Raw genomic sequence first — 12,278 nt, forward strand, 5'->3', positions numbered from 1 at the left:
TAATATTGAAAGATCTATTATCAAATTAGAGTAGGTGCTGTTTTGTTGGGTTTTTTTTTGTTTGTTCTTTTAGAAGTTTTGTTAGCACAAATGACTTTCATTTAGGCTTTAGGGGAATTTTGGCTGACTTTCTTGGAAATTTTTTTTGTGAAAATTTTTGGAATTTTTGTCGTGTCTCTTGTTGTGTGTGCTTATTAGAAGAGATGGTTAAATATTTTTTTCTCATTGTGTCTGTCTTTCTTCCTCCTTGTGTGTGTCTCTCAATTTCTCTCTGTTGTCTCTGTGTCTCTCTATCTTTGCTTTCTGCTCAAAAATTTAATTGCAGGTCTGCTTGAGTTGAGCTTAAACCAAATGTTTTACTATGAAGCGGCTGAAATGCTGCAACCATCACCACCACCGCCACCACCATCAACTCAACCACCAAGAACATCATCACCAATAGCAGCAGTAGCACCACCACAACCACCCACATTAAGTGCTGCTGCTGCTGGTACGCAACGAGGCAAATTGCGGGCACGTAATAGTAAGAGGAAAATCATGCCACCACCACCACCACCACCACAACAACCATCCACTACCAACAACAACAACAACACCACATCCACCACTACCACATCCTCCATTACAACCACAATACGTAGTAATTCGGCTGCCACATTGGCTAGAAATGCCATGCAACGGGCCGATGGTAAATTACAGTGTCCCCAATGCCCAAACTCCTATACAAGATTGTCGGCTCTTAAGCGTCACATTGAATTCGAGTGTGGAATGTTGGAGAATTTTCGTTGTGAGGTTTGTGATGCTGGCTTCAAGCGAAAGGATTCATTGAATCGTCACTGCAAGGTCAAGAAGCATATTACCAAATATTTATTTTAAAACGAAAAATATGAAAAAAAAAAAACACAAACGAATGAAAAAATTATAAAAAAAAACAAAGACAAAAGTGAAACCAAATTGAAATTTTTTGGCGAGATAAAGATTTACCTATATTATATATAACTATAACATACACACCTGCGTTATGCATATTACGAATATATATATATATATATCATGATGGTGGGTTTAAGACTGAATTTTAGAATGTGAAGAAAGGAGGAGTTGGAGGAGAAAAGTTCCCATCAACCAAAAATCTAGCAACCTTAGAACAGACCCCAACTCTATCCATGTTTTCCCATATTCCACAAACATTTACAATCTTTCTTTGGCAGAATCAATAGCTAAATCAAAGTGCAAGGTCTTGCTTGCTTTACCTTTCTTAAGGTTTTAATTGTATTAAATTTATTCTGACAGTACAATTGACTTAAATGTAAGTCTATATTTATATATTTTAATATTTATTTCATTTATATTTTGTTAGAAATTTAACTTGATTACATTGTGTAGCTGCAATTGAAGAATCTGAGTTGCCAAATTTCGTCCTCTTTATGCTTTTTAAGACATTCTTAACAAGATTTTAAAACTTTTAAGAAAGATTTGTGCAATTTCAAGCGCGAAAAGAAAGAAAAACTTAATTTTATTCCTTTTGAAATAATATTTCATGAAAAGTTTTTCCCTTGATTTGCTACTTCTGCAGATTTGTTCTATCCCTGTTAGTTGTATGATAATTAATGGCAAAAAGTTATAATTATTAATCTGTTTAATAATTATATTAATATAACTGATTTCTCAACTGACTAAAATCGATTTTGTTTGATTTTAAAAACGTTTTTCAAACGAACAGTTTGATCTAAAGCTTTCTCGATATTCGCTTCCAAAACGATATATTTGATATATTTGGAACATTGAAATTTGCTATACGCAAACGTTTTATAATGTTTCCGAAAAAGATATTTTGATTGCTTAACACAGTTTTACTTTAGAAAGCTTTGACAATTGCTAAGAATTATCCTAATAAGTTATATTTAGATTTCAAAATATGTTATGAGCAATTATTTATAGAAAAGCTTGCTTTTGGGTCTAAATAGTTTTCTGTCTTTAACTCTAAGGCAACAAATTTTAAAAAGAGTTTAAGTTTAATGTTTAGAAATATTTTGTTCTCCAAAAGGATTGTCTTTCAACTTTTGAAACTTTCTATTTGATTAAATTTCGAAATTAGGAATCAAAATCCCTTTTAGTTGTTTTTGAAAGGATTTTTCTTATGGAATTTTGTGGAATATTGAGAAATGTGTGATTGGAAATAAAATGAGGTCCTTTGTTTTCAATTGTTTGATTGTTTAATTGATTGATTGATTGATGAATTGTTTGTGTGCTTGACCTGCCCCACAAATACACCCACACACAACACATACATACACCTTACACATTTTACTTTTTCTCTTACTCTGTCTGTCGCGCGCCTGTCTCTCTCTCTCTCTCTCTCTCTCTCTCAGTCTCTGTTTCTTCCCTTTTTCCTTATAACAAAATAAACTTTCTAATTTTCTTCTGCCTAATTGTGTCATGCTGTGAGCTCTGCTGCTCTCCTTTTTTGTGCATTTGTTTACTTTCTTTTTATATTCTTAATGCCTGTTTGAAATTTGTTTTTGTTTGATATCAAGAAATGATAAAAACTGAAATTAATTTTTATTAATTTAATATGAAAAACAAAAAAATAAAACAAAAAGCTTACAAATAAAAGAAAATAACCCAAAAAAATAACCAATATGATAATAATTTGCTTGCTTGCAACAACAACAACAACAACAACAAACCAACAACCAAACCAAACCAAACAAACCAAACCAAAAAGCATGAAATGAAAAACAATTAACCGAAATGAAAATTTTTTGAAAACGAAAAGAAAAACGAAATTTGCAAACCAAACGAAAACAAATTTCAGGGCCATCATCAACAACAAATCATCATCACTTGCTACTAGAGGATTCCTCATGCAGTCAACAACAACAACACAATGGTGGAGGAGGAGGAGGAGTAGGAGGAGGCAGCTCAGCAGCAGCCGCAGCAGCCACATTTGAGCATTTTCATAAATTAATGGGTGCGGCTGCAGTCAGTCAATTGCAGTTACAACCGCAGCAGCAACAGCAACTGCAGGAGGAGAGTTTCACCTGTCCGCAATGTTATCGAACTTATCGCCGTCATGGTACACTGCGACGACATCTGCGTCAGGAATGCGGCAAGGGCAAGAGCATGGTTTGCTCTGTTTGCGGTCATCGTACCAAAAGAGCCGATCATTTGCGTCAGCATGTGCGTAAGAAGCATCCGGAGATTGCCATGCGATCGTTATTCAAAAGACAACAGAAACAACGTGCAGCAGCAGCAGCAGCGGCAGCAGCAGCAAACACGACGACGACGTCCTCTGCTAAATCGGAAGACATTGTTGATTTAGATGATGAACTTCTACCAAGACAAGAGGACGAAACTTTTGTAGTCGATGATGATGATGACGATGTAGTGGATGATATTCTAGATGATGATGATTCTCCCCATCATCATCATCAGCAGCAGCAGCAACATCTTAATTCAAGTTACTATCAGCAGCAATTGCATCAGCAGGCACTGCAACAATTGCAAATGCAACAGCAACAATTGCAGGCATTGGCAGCAGCAGCTGCTGTGGCAGGTGGAGGAGATGCTGCCGCTCACTGAAAGACTTGATCGTCCCCTCCCCTTAACCCCTCAGAAAATCTCTTTTTACCCTTTCTCTCCTCTCTCTCAATTAACTTAACTGAAATATTAACCAAAGATTGCCCGAAGCATTTATATAGTTTCTCTCTATCTTTCATTTTTAATTTAAAAATTCTTTTCCAGCGCAAAAATCAAAACAAACAAAAGTTGAAAACTAAAACACAAAATTAATATTTACTTATATATAATATATATATATATTTTGTAAATTATGATGAAAAAAAAAAAGAATGAAGAAAAAAGTGAAAATTAAAAATAAAGAAGCAGCATTTTTATATATACATATATCAAAAAAATGTGTTTTCAATGCATGATCTATATAAAAAAAAAAAAGAAAAGAAAAAGAAACAAAAACCCTGTTCAAATTAATTTAAATTTTATAATTATTATTTTTGGTAAATAACAACATTTTCTATATTATAATTTAATTACTTCTTTTGGTGTGTTTTAAGCCTAACTTCTTGTGATGTTATGATGAGGCAAGGAAGAAAGAATCATTGTAAACTTTTTTTTTACTCTCTCTCTCGCTCCCTTTTTTTTGGCATTGGTTTAAACTAATAACTAAGTTGTAATTTAGGTTTATACGTTATTTTTCTTATGTTTTTAAAGTGTGTGAAGCGAATATGAAACAACAACCACCCACAACAACAAACACCACTTACATAACTATACACTCTCGCTATCTATCCACATATATTTTTATATATCTCTCTGAAAAATCTATCTTTAAAAAAATCACTGGCAAATTTTTAGAACGACCAAAAAACCAATCAACAATTTTTACAGATTTAAGGACGCTTTACTGTAATTTTGCCACGGCAGTTGTCAAAGCAGCAGCCACAGCCAAAGTTGTCGACAACAGCAGCAGCAACATCAGCAACAACAACATTAACCACATCAGCAGCAGCAACAACACCCTCGAGCAAGTAAATGAAATTTGTGAACCAGAAATAAGCATACGCAGAATGTATAAGTGTGGAGGAGGAGGAGCAGCAACATCGTCAGTAGCAGCAGCAGCAACCACAAAACCCCACAGCAACAGCAGCAACAAACTGCCATGCAATGCCTCAAATTGCAGCGGCTGTCAAATGTCTGCAGCAGCCGCCGCCGCGGCCTCATTTCAGTTGGCCAATTTACTCAGTAGCCAACAACCACCACCCACTCAACCACCATCAGCAGCAGCAGCAACACAAAGGAACAGCAGCAGCAGCAACTGCAATATATCGCCACCAACTTCTGTTGCTGCTATCGGTGGTAGTAAGAAACCAATGATACAATTTCATTGTGAATTTTGTAATTTCAATTGCACTTGGCGTTACGATTTGAAATTGCATTTGCGGCAAAAACATGGCATACATCAATTGAAAAAGGCGTGAAACGACCAAGGATAAAACAAAAACAAAAAGGATTAGCAATGAGAGAAAGATAAAAAGAAAACACAAACCTCTGGCTGTTGTTCATCTATGATAAATTTGTTTAAAACTTAAGCAAGAAAATACCATTTAATCTTAATTTTTTGTTGTTGCCAAAAGTTAAATATATGTGTACGAAAAAAAAAAAAAACAAAAGGAAAAAAGAATAACTGAACAAAACAAAACAAAAAAAGGATATTTATTGTCTCTGTGTGCGTGTGTCTGTGTGTGTGGAGAGAATATTGGGAATATATTCCTCTCTATATTAAAAAATATATATTTATAGTGTGAGATTTTCTTCCAGAACACTTTAGAAAACACATTTATTTCTTTGTTTTAATTTTAATTTAGAAAAATTATTGTAATTGTTATTTTTGTTTTTAAAAGTAAATTAATTTTTTGATTCAGTTTTAGTTAAATTTAAATGTAATTTATTTGTATTTTATTTTTTCATGTAAAAGTTGTGTGTAGAAACATTTGTTTAAATTGTAACTTTAGCGAGTCAGTTAAAAAGTTGAGTTGTTTATTATTGTATTTAATTGTTTACAAAACAAAATTTATTCTGTGGATTGTGTAAACCTTTTTTGTTTTTCAATTTAGTTTTGTTTTATAAGTTGCAAAAATTGCTGATACATTTTTTTTTCTTCTAGTTCTCATTAAGTTTAGTTTTTAAGAGCAAACAAAAAATGGTGTGTTTTTTACAACTTCACAACCACAACAACAAATATTGATCGAACAAATTGTCTTATGTTTATGATTTTTTTATTTTCTTTTCATTTTCATTTCAAAAAAAAAAAAAAACAAAAACCAAAAACTAAATTCCACTTCATCACCATAAAAATCTAAAAAAAAAAACAATTAAAATAATAATTGAATAATACTAAAAACCGAAAACCAACGACAACAAATGCATCACCAAACCACACCCACACACACACAACCAATCACCCACCACCCATCCACTAAATCACCAAACTTTGATATTGGTTCGATCTTGAAATCAGATATGAAATATGATTTTGGACACAGCGTTTTCGGTGGCGGCGGGGATGGCGAATTGGGCAAGGAACGTTTCCATTGCGCGGTATGCAACAAGAGCTATTTGAGGAAACGCCATCTGCAGCGTCACATGCGTGATGAGTGCATCGGCATACCGCCGCGTTTCAATTGTGAATTCTGTAGTTCACGATTCCGTCGCAAATATCATATGGTGCGGCATTTGGTCTCAAAACATGGCATTCCACCGGCCATTGCCCAACAGACAACGGGCAGTGGTTCGCGCACTAGTTCCACCAGTCGTGATAGCTTAGCCCTTGGACAAGGAGGAGGAGGATCCGGAGGAGGATTGGATGGCATGAAATATAATCCTCAGACAGGCATTGGCGGCGATTGTGGTGCCAGTGTGGGCAGTGCTGGTTCTCATAATGGTTGCGAAAGTCCACCCATACCCGAGAATCTATCGATGCGCAAAGAGAACTATGAGAACGAGCATCACCATCATATTATGGGTTCACCGCGTTGTGAGTCGCCACATCATTTAATGCCCATACCCACATATGGTTTAACTGGGGCCATAACAGCCATTTCAGCAGCAGCTGCCGTGGTCGAAGAGCAGGCAGCAGCAGCAGCAGCCATAGCAGCGGCCAAGGCTGCCAAGGACTTGTTAGTGTCAGAAGGAGGAGTGGTAGGAGGAGGCAAATCAGCAGCAGCTGGAGCAGAGGACGAAGAGTCATCGGCGGCGGCCACAGGAGGGGAAATTGTTGTCAAACCTGAACCTGTTACACCCGGCAAGGTTCAACATTTAATGGATGAGGAGTGGAATATGAAGCTGGGCCTGCAAATCATATCGAATTCATTGCTCAAGGAGCGTTTGATGAATACCATGCCATTTGCTTATAACAATAATTGATAAAAAACAAAAACAAAACAAAGATTTTCTATTCATAGAGATATGAGATTGTGTGTGTGAACCAAAGTCAAAACAAAACAAAATTATATATTTATTTTAATTTGTCGTAAAAAAGAAAGTCTTATATATAATATATATATAAGTAAACCTATATACATTTATGTGTACTACTCCAGAGAATCTCAATGCTTAGACATTCCAAAAAAATAAGAACAAAAGACAAAGAATAAGAAAGCATAAATGACAAGAAAAAAAAAAAAAAACACAACTTTTAATTATTTAAATTGTATAATTTATAAACTTTTATTTATGTGTGTGCGAAATGTGTCTTAAACAAGGAAACAACAAAAACAAAACCAAAACCAAAATCTCTTATATATTACAATGTTAAAATCAAATCAGAAGATAAAACTAAAAAATTTCGAATTTGTATTATCTAAGTCTCTCTTGTACCAGGAAAACTATAACAAAAAAAACATTCCACCCAATGTCCCTCCCACCCAAAAAAAAAAAGAAATTTCTTAGTGATGTAAGCAATAATTTTTGTTTATTTTTTTGCTAAAACCAAATGATATGTGTACATATATGTATATATATATATATATATATGTATCTCACTCAAAAGAATACTCAACAAAAAGGACAAAGAAAAAAACGCATGTAAACTATTCTCGTAATATTTAAGTCCAAGTCTCAATTCCAAATGATATATGACCAAAACTTTTTTGTATGCTCATTAGGTTTATAAGTATTATATTTATCCACAAAACCAAGAAAAAGAAAAACTATATTATTAATAAAAACAAAAAAAAAAAAAAAAAAAACTATACAACTTATTTATATCAAACGAAATATTGAATAATAAAAAAAAAAATCTACCAAAAGAACAAAGAAAGAGAAAAGAAAAACGAAAAAACAAAACTCTTAAAAGAAGTTTTATTTTGGAACTTCTTTTTGTGGGGATTCTAGCAAATATTCGATTGAAAAAATTTAAAAGATCGAATCGAATTTTTGCTAGATTCTTGTTTAATATTTATTTACCAGGCATATTGTCTATGCTCTCTCTCTCTCTTACTCTCACTATCACACTCTTCCCACCATTTGTCATCCTTTTTTGTTGTTTTGCTTTACGTTTTTCATTATGCATTTTTGGTTTTTTGATGTGTCGTCCTTTGTCGCCATCTCGCGACACCTTTTCATCATCTTGGTTTTCTTTGCTTTTTGTTTTCTTTTGTTTTTTTTGTTTGGTTTTTCGCTGCGCGCTGCTATTTGTTTGGAGAATTTCACTAACCTATTTTTATTACTAAATTTCTTTTAGATAAACTCGAACTACTACTACAACACACTCAACTAGAACTACATAAAAGAAGCCTCTCAATCAGAAAAAAAAAAAAACCAAAATACTTCCTCTATCCACATCCTCTATCTGTCTCTGTGTCTATGGATTGTGTTTCGGGATGAAAGCCAAAAAATGAAAGAATTGAAAAACCAGAAAATGATTACAGAAATTACTTAGCCAAAACGAAACTGTGTTATTTAGATGTCGTCGTCGTCGTCGTCTATATGTGTGATCTCTTCCTGCTATATCCTTCAGCTGGGTGTGTTTGTTTCTTCTCATTTTTGTATGTGTGTGTGAGTGTATGCGTGTGTGTGTGTGTGTGTGTGCTTCTTGTCTAATGTCCAGATTTTTTTTTTTTTTTGCTCAGCTTTATCCTATTATCTATACATTTATATATATATTTAAATATTTATCGATATTGTATTTATGTGTGTGTCTTTTTAATAATAATCAAAATAAATTTATTTAACACTTGATGTTTTTCTTCTTCAACTTTTACATATATATAAACATAAATATATATATATAAACCAATCATCACACAGCTTCTCTCTCTCTCTCTCTCTCTAAAATTTTTCCTCTTTATCAAATATTTCTTTGGGGTTTTGCATTTAAGTGATAAATTATATATCCTATACATATAACTATATATTATAGATATTTTTTTTTAGTTTATAGTATAATATTTATTTTTTTTTTTGTTAATTTACCCGTCAAAATGTTTTATTTTTGGAATGCCAAGTCATATATACAAATATATTTATAAAATTTAATTTTATTTTTAATTTATAATTGTAAATTTTTATTTATGTTTTTCTTTGTTTTTTATGGTTTTTCTGTAGCGTCGTTTCTTTTTTCTTTTGTAGCCTTTTTTGACTTGCTCAAAACAGAAAAAAAATATAAACGATAAAAAAACAGAAAAAACAAATATTCAACAGTCAGTCAACAATATCATACAGTCATTTCTACCTATATAACTCGCTCTCTATATATATATATATATCAATATAAGAAAGTCAACAACAGAAAAAAGAAAAAAAACATCTTTTACCCCTTCACCATCAACAACAACTACAACAACAACACCATCTCACCCATTACCACCACCTACGCGTTGTGTGTTTTCTCTTCTCTTCTCTCCACTCTCTCTCTTTCTCTCTCTCTCTCTCTATCTTGGCAAATTGCAGATTTTGTTTTAACCTGGTATCAACATGCCTGCGATCAATGCGGCAAATCGTATAAAACCCGTAAAAGTCTTAGCCGTCATCGTCGTTTCGAGTGCCGATTCACCACGGAGCGTCCAATATTCCAATGTCCAAGTTGTAATTATGCAGCCAAACGCAGCGACAACTTGACCAAGCACATTAAAACCCATTTTGCCAAAATGAAAAAGGATTTCTTGCCATTGGCATTTCAAATGCAGGCCACCAATTGCCTGCAAACTAAATGGGAAACCGCTTAAATCAATCCACCAAAGATTAAAATATACCTCGAATAAATTTAACTTGTCGTCCAAAAAAAATAAGGAAAAAAAAAACAATCGAAAATAAAAATTAACTTTGTTAAGTTTAGGTTTTAGATAACTTTAACTATTCATCGACTGCAATGCAATATACGATTTATGCTCTCTTAATTTACATTTACTTTGCTTTTTTTTTTTTTTTTTTTTTTACTTTTTATGTCTTGCTTTTACTTTACATTTTGCATAAATTTAATGTAAATTATGCAAATGAAATGCCATACCAAAAAGAAAAAACAAAGTTAAAGGGCCAAAACCTACGACCTAAACGAACCAAAAACCATTTGCCAAAAAAAAAAAAAAATTAATTTAAAATTCAAATTGAAAATGTGTTTTGCATTGCAATCGTTGTCGAACGCTCTCTCATTTTAGATTTAAGTTCTCTTTGCCATTTTTTGCAAACATATAATATTTTATGCTTTAGCCAGCGCAATTTTACTTACTCATTATGTTTTTAAGTTAAATTTTAAGTGAAAAAAAAACAAACAAAGAAACGAAAACAAATCACTGGAAACTGAAACTAAGTCATATTTAAGGTTTAAAGACTACTGAGAGTAGATTTTGATAAAGAAACTTTTGCATTCCTAATTTAAAGAAACCAAAAACAAATATAAAGACAGTGAAATTAATTCAAGACTTAGGTTCTAGTCTAAGGCCATGCCAAAAAAAAAAAAAAAAAAAAAAAAAAAATGAAACCAAAAATAAGAAAAGAAAATTTCGTATAAACTATTTATATATATATTTTTATATAGAGTCGCTTACAATGCTACAAATAAGTTCCTTAAAAACTTGATTAATTAAACAAACCAACAGCTACAACAACAAAAACAACAACTATAACTACTACTAACTTAAAGATAATCATAATGAAAGATCTCAAATACAAAGTTTACACAAGTGTTACAAAAGCAACAAACAGTACAAGAAGTTCATCTACACACAAATAAACAAAGAAAGAAAAAAAAAATAGTTCAAATATATACAAAATATATTTTTTATATAATAAATTAACATAAATAACAAAAAAAAAACCCCAAGCAGCCAAAATAAAACAAAAACTAAAGTAAAGTAAAGTAAAGTTATTATTCGTTTTTTTTTTTTTTCAAACCGAACGAATTTGTGAACAAATTGTGTCAGTGAAACATGAAGAAAAAAAAAAAAACAAAATAAAAACCAACTATATAGTTAGTAATATAAGAATCAAAAGAAATAAATATATATATATATATAAAAATATAATTAGGTATTAGATATAAAGTTACATTTACAAATCTTTTGCCACACATGAATTTTTGACCCCACTAAAATGTAAATGTAACTTTTTTATACAACTATTTTTGATAACTATGCAGAAAAGATGAAATATTTTTTATATATAACCCCCAAATCGTATATATATATATACACTCACACTGAGGTATCAATATTTTTGTAATTTGAATAAAAATGAGTATTATAAAAGTAATTGTTAACAATTTTTTTTTGTTGGGGTAAAATCCATTCCACTCTCTCTCTCTCCTCCCTCTCTCTCAGTCACTGTGTTTCTCTGTCTTGTGTGTTATTCTCTACTAAAAATGTTTCATTGCAGCTGCCGTAAAGCCCAACACCAACGCCTCATACAAAGTCATCATCAATCAGTCAGTCAATCAATCAGTCAATCAATCAATCAATCAAACAAATCATCTTCACCAACTCAAATCAACTGCAACTTTCTGCCTGTAGCCTAAATGCTCTCACGCTTCACAAAAAAAAAAAAAAAAAAAAAAAACAAATCACATAAAAAGTTCAATTTTTAAATATGAAACCAAAAAAAACTAGAACAACAACAACACCAAACCACACTAACTGTAAATATCACAAATTTTTTTACAACTTTTACTTATTACAACATATTTTTTGTGTTGATTTTTTTTTTTTTTTCTCAAAAAACCAAAATTAACTAAACTTTTGGATATCCAAATTTATTTTTTTTTTGTGCAAAACTAAGTCTCTCTATCTTAACTCTCTCTCTCTTTCTATCTTTCTGTGATTTAGTTCTTTAAGTAAGAAAAACAATTGAAAAAAAACTCATGCAATGAATTTTCTCTCTTTTCTTTGGCAATTTTCTTTCTTTTTGTTTTTATTTCTTATAGCACCGAGCAGTTACTCCAATTCCAGCCAAACACCGCCACCAACTCCAGGCGGAGGATCGGGTGGCGGTGGCAGCTCGGCAGCGGCAGCCCAATCTTTAATACGTGATTATTGGTATGAGCTTAAATTCTCCGATTTGTTTAAATTTATCAATCCAGATGGACGCTATCAGTGTCCTCGATATAATTGCCTAAAGAGCTACAAAGATGCCAGTTCATTGCAACGACATATCAGGTGAGCAGATAACTATATACTATATACATATATGTACCTGAATAGGGGGGCGGGAAGGGTAAAGTTATTCAATTTAATTGGTCTCAACAACGAACACAATTCTTTATGATT

General features: G+C 32.3%; 1 protein-coding gene across 18 annotated transcripts in view; it reads left to right on the forward strand.

Moving 5' to 3' along the window:
- Positions 1-12,278, forward strand: part of lola (longitudinals lacking) — a 72,222-nt gene that overhangs the window by 17,174 nt on the left and 42,770 nt on the right. Inside the window, exon 6 of one of the 18 annotated variants that reach the window (XM_068290043.1) lies at positions 4,411-5,015. The exons of 13 other annotated variants lie outside the window; for them this stretch is intronic. In XM_068290043.1, the coding sequence (XP_068146144.1) occupies positions 4,411-5,000 (590 nt within the window). In that variant the 3' untranslated portion in view covers positions 5,001-5,015. Of the gene's footprint in view, positions 1-325; positions 892-4,410; positions 5,016-6,040; positions 7,650-8,263; positions 8,422-11,935; positions 12,168-12,278 lie in introns of those variants that run through there. 4 more of the 18 variants (XM_068290044.1, XM_068290049.1, XM_068290038.1 and 1 more) reach the window with 4 other exon arrangements.

Source organism: Drosophila tropicalis, unplaced genomic scaffold, assembly GCF_018151085.1.
Source record: "Drosophila tropicalis isolate 14030-0801.00 unplaced genomic scaffold, ASM1815108v1 contig_593, whole genome shotgun sequence".
NCBI classification, from domain to species: domain Eukaryota; kingdom Metazoa; phylum Arthropoda; class Insecta; order Diptera; family Drosophilidae; genus Drosophila; species Drosophila tropicalis.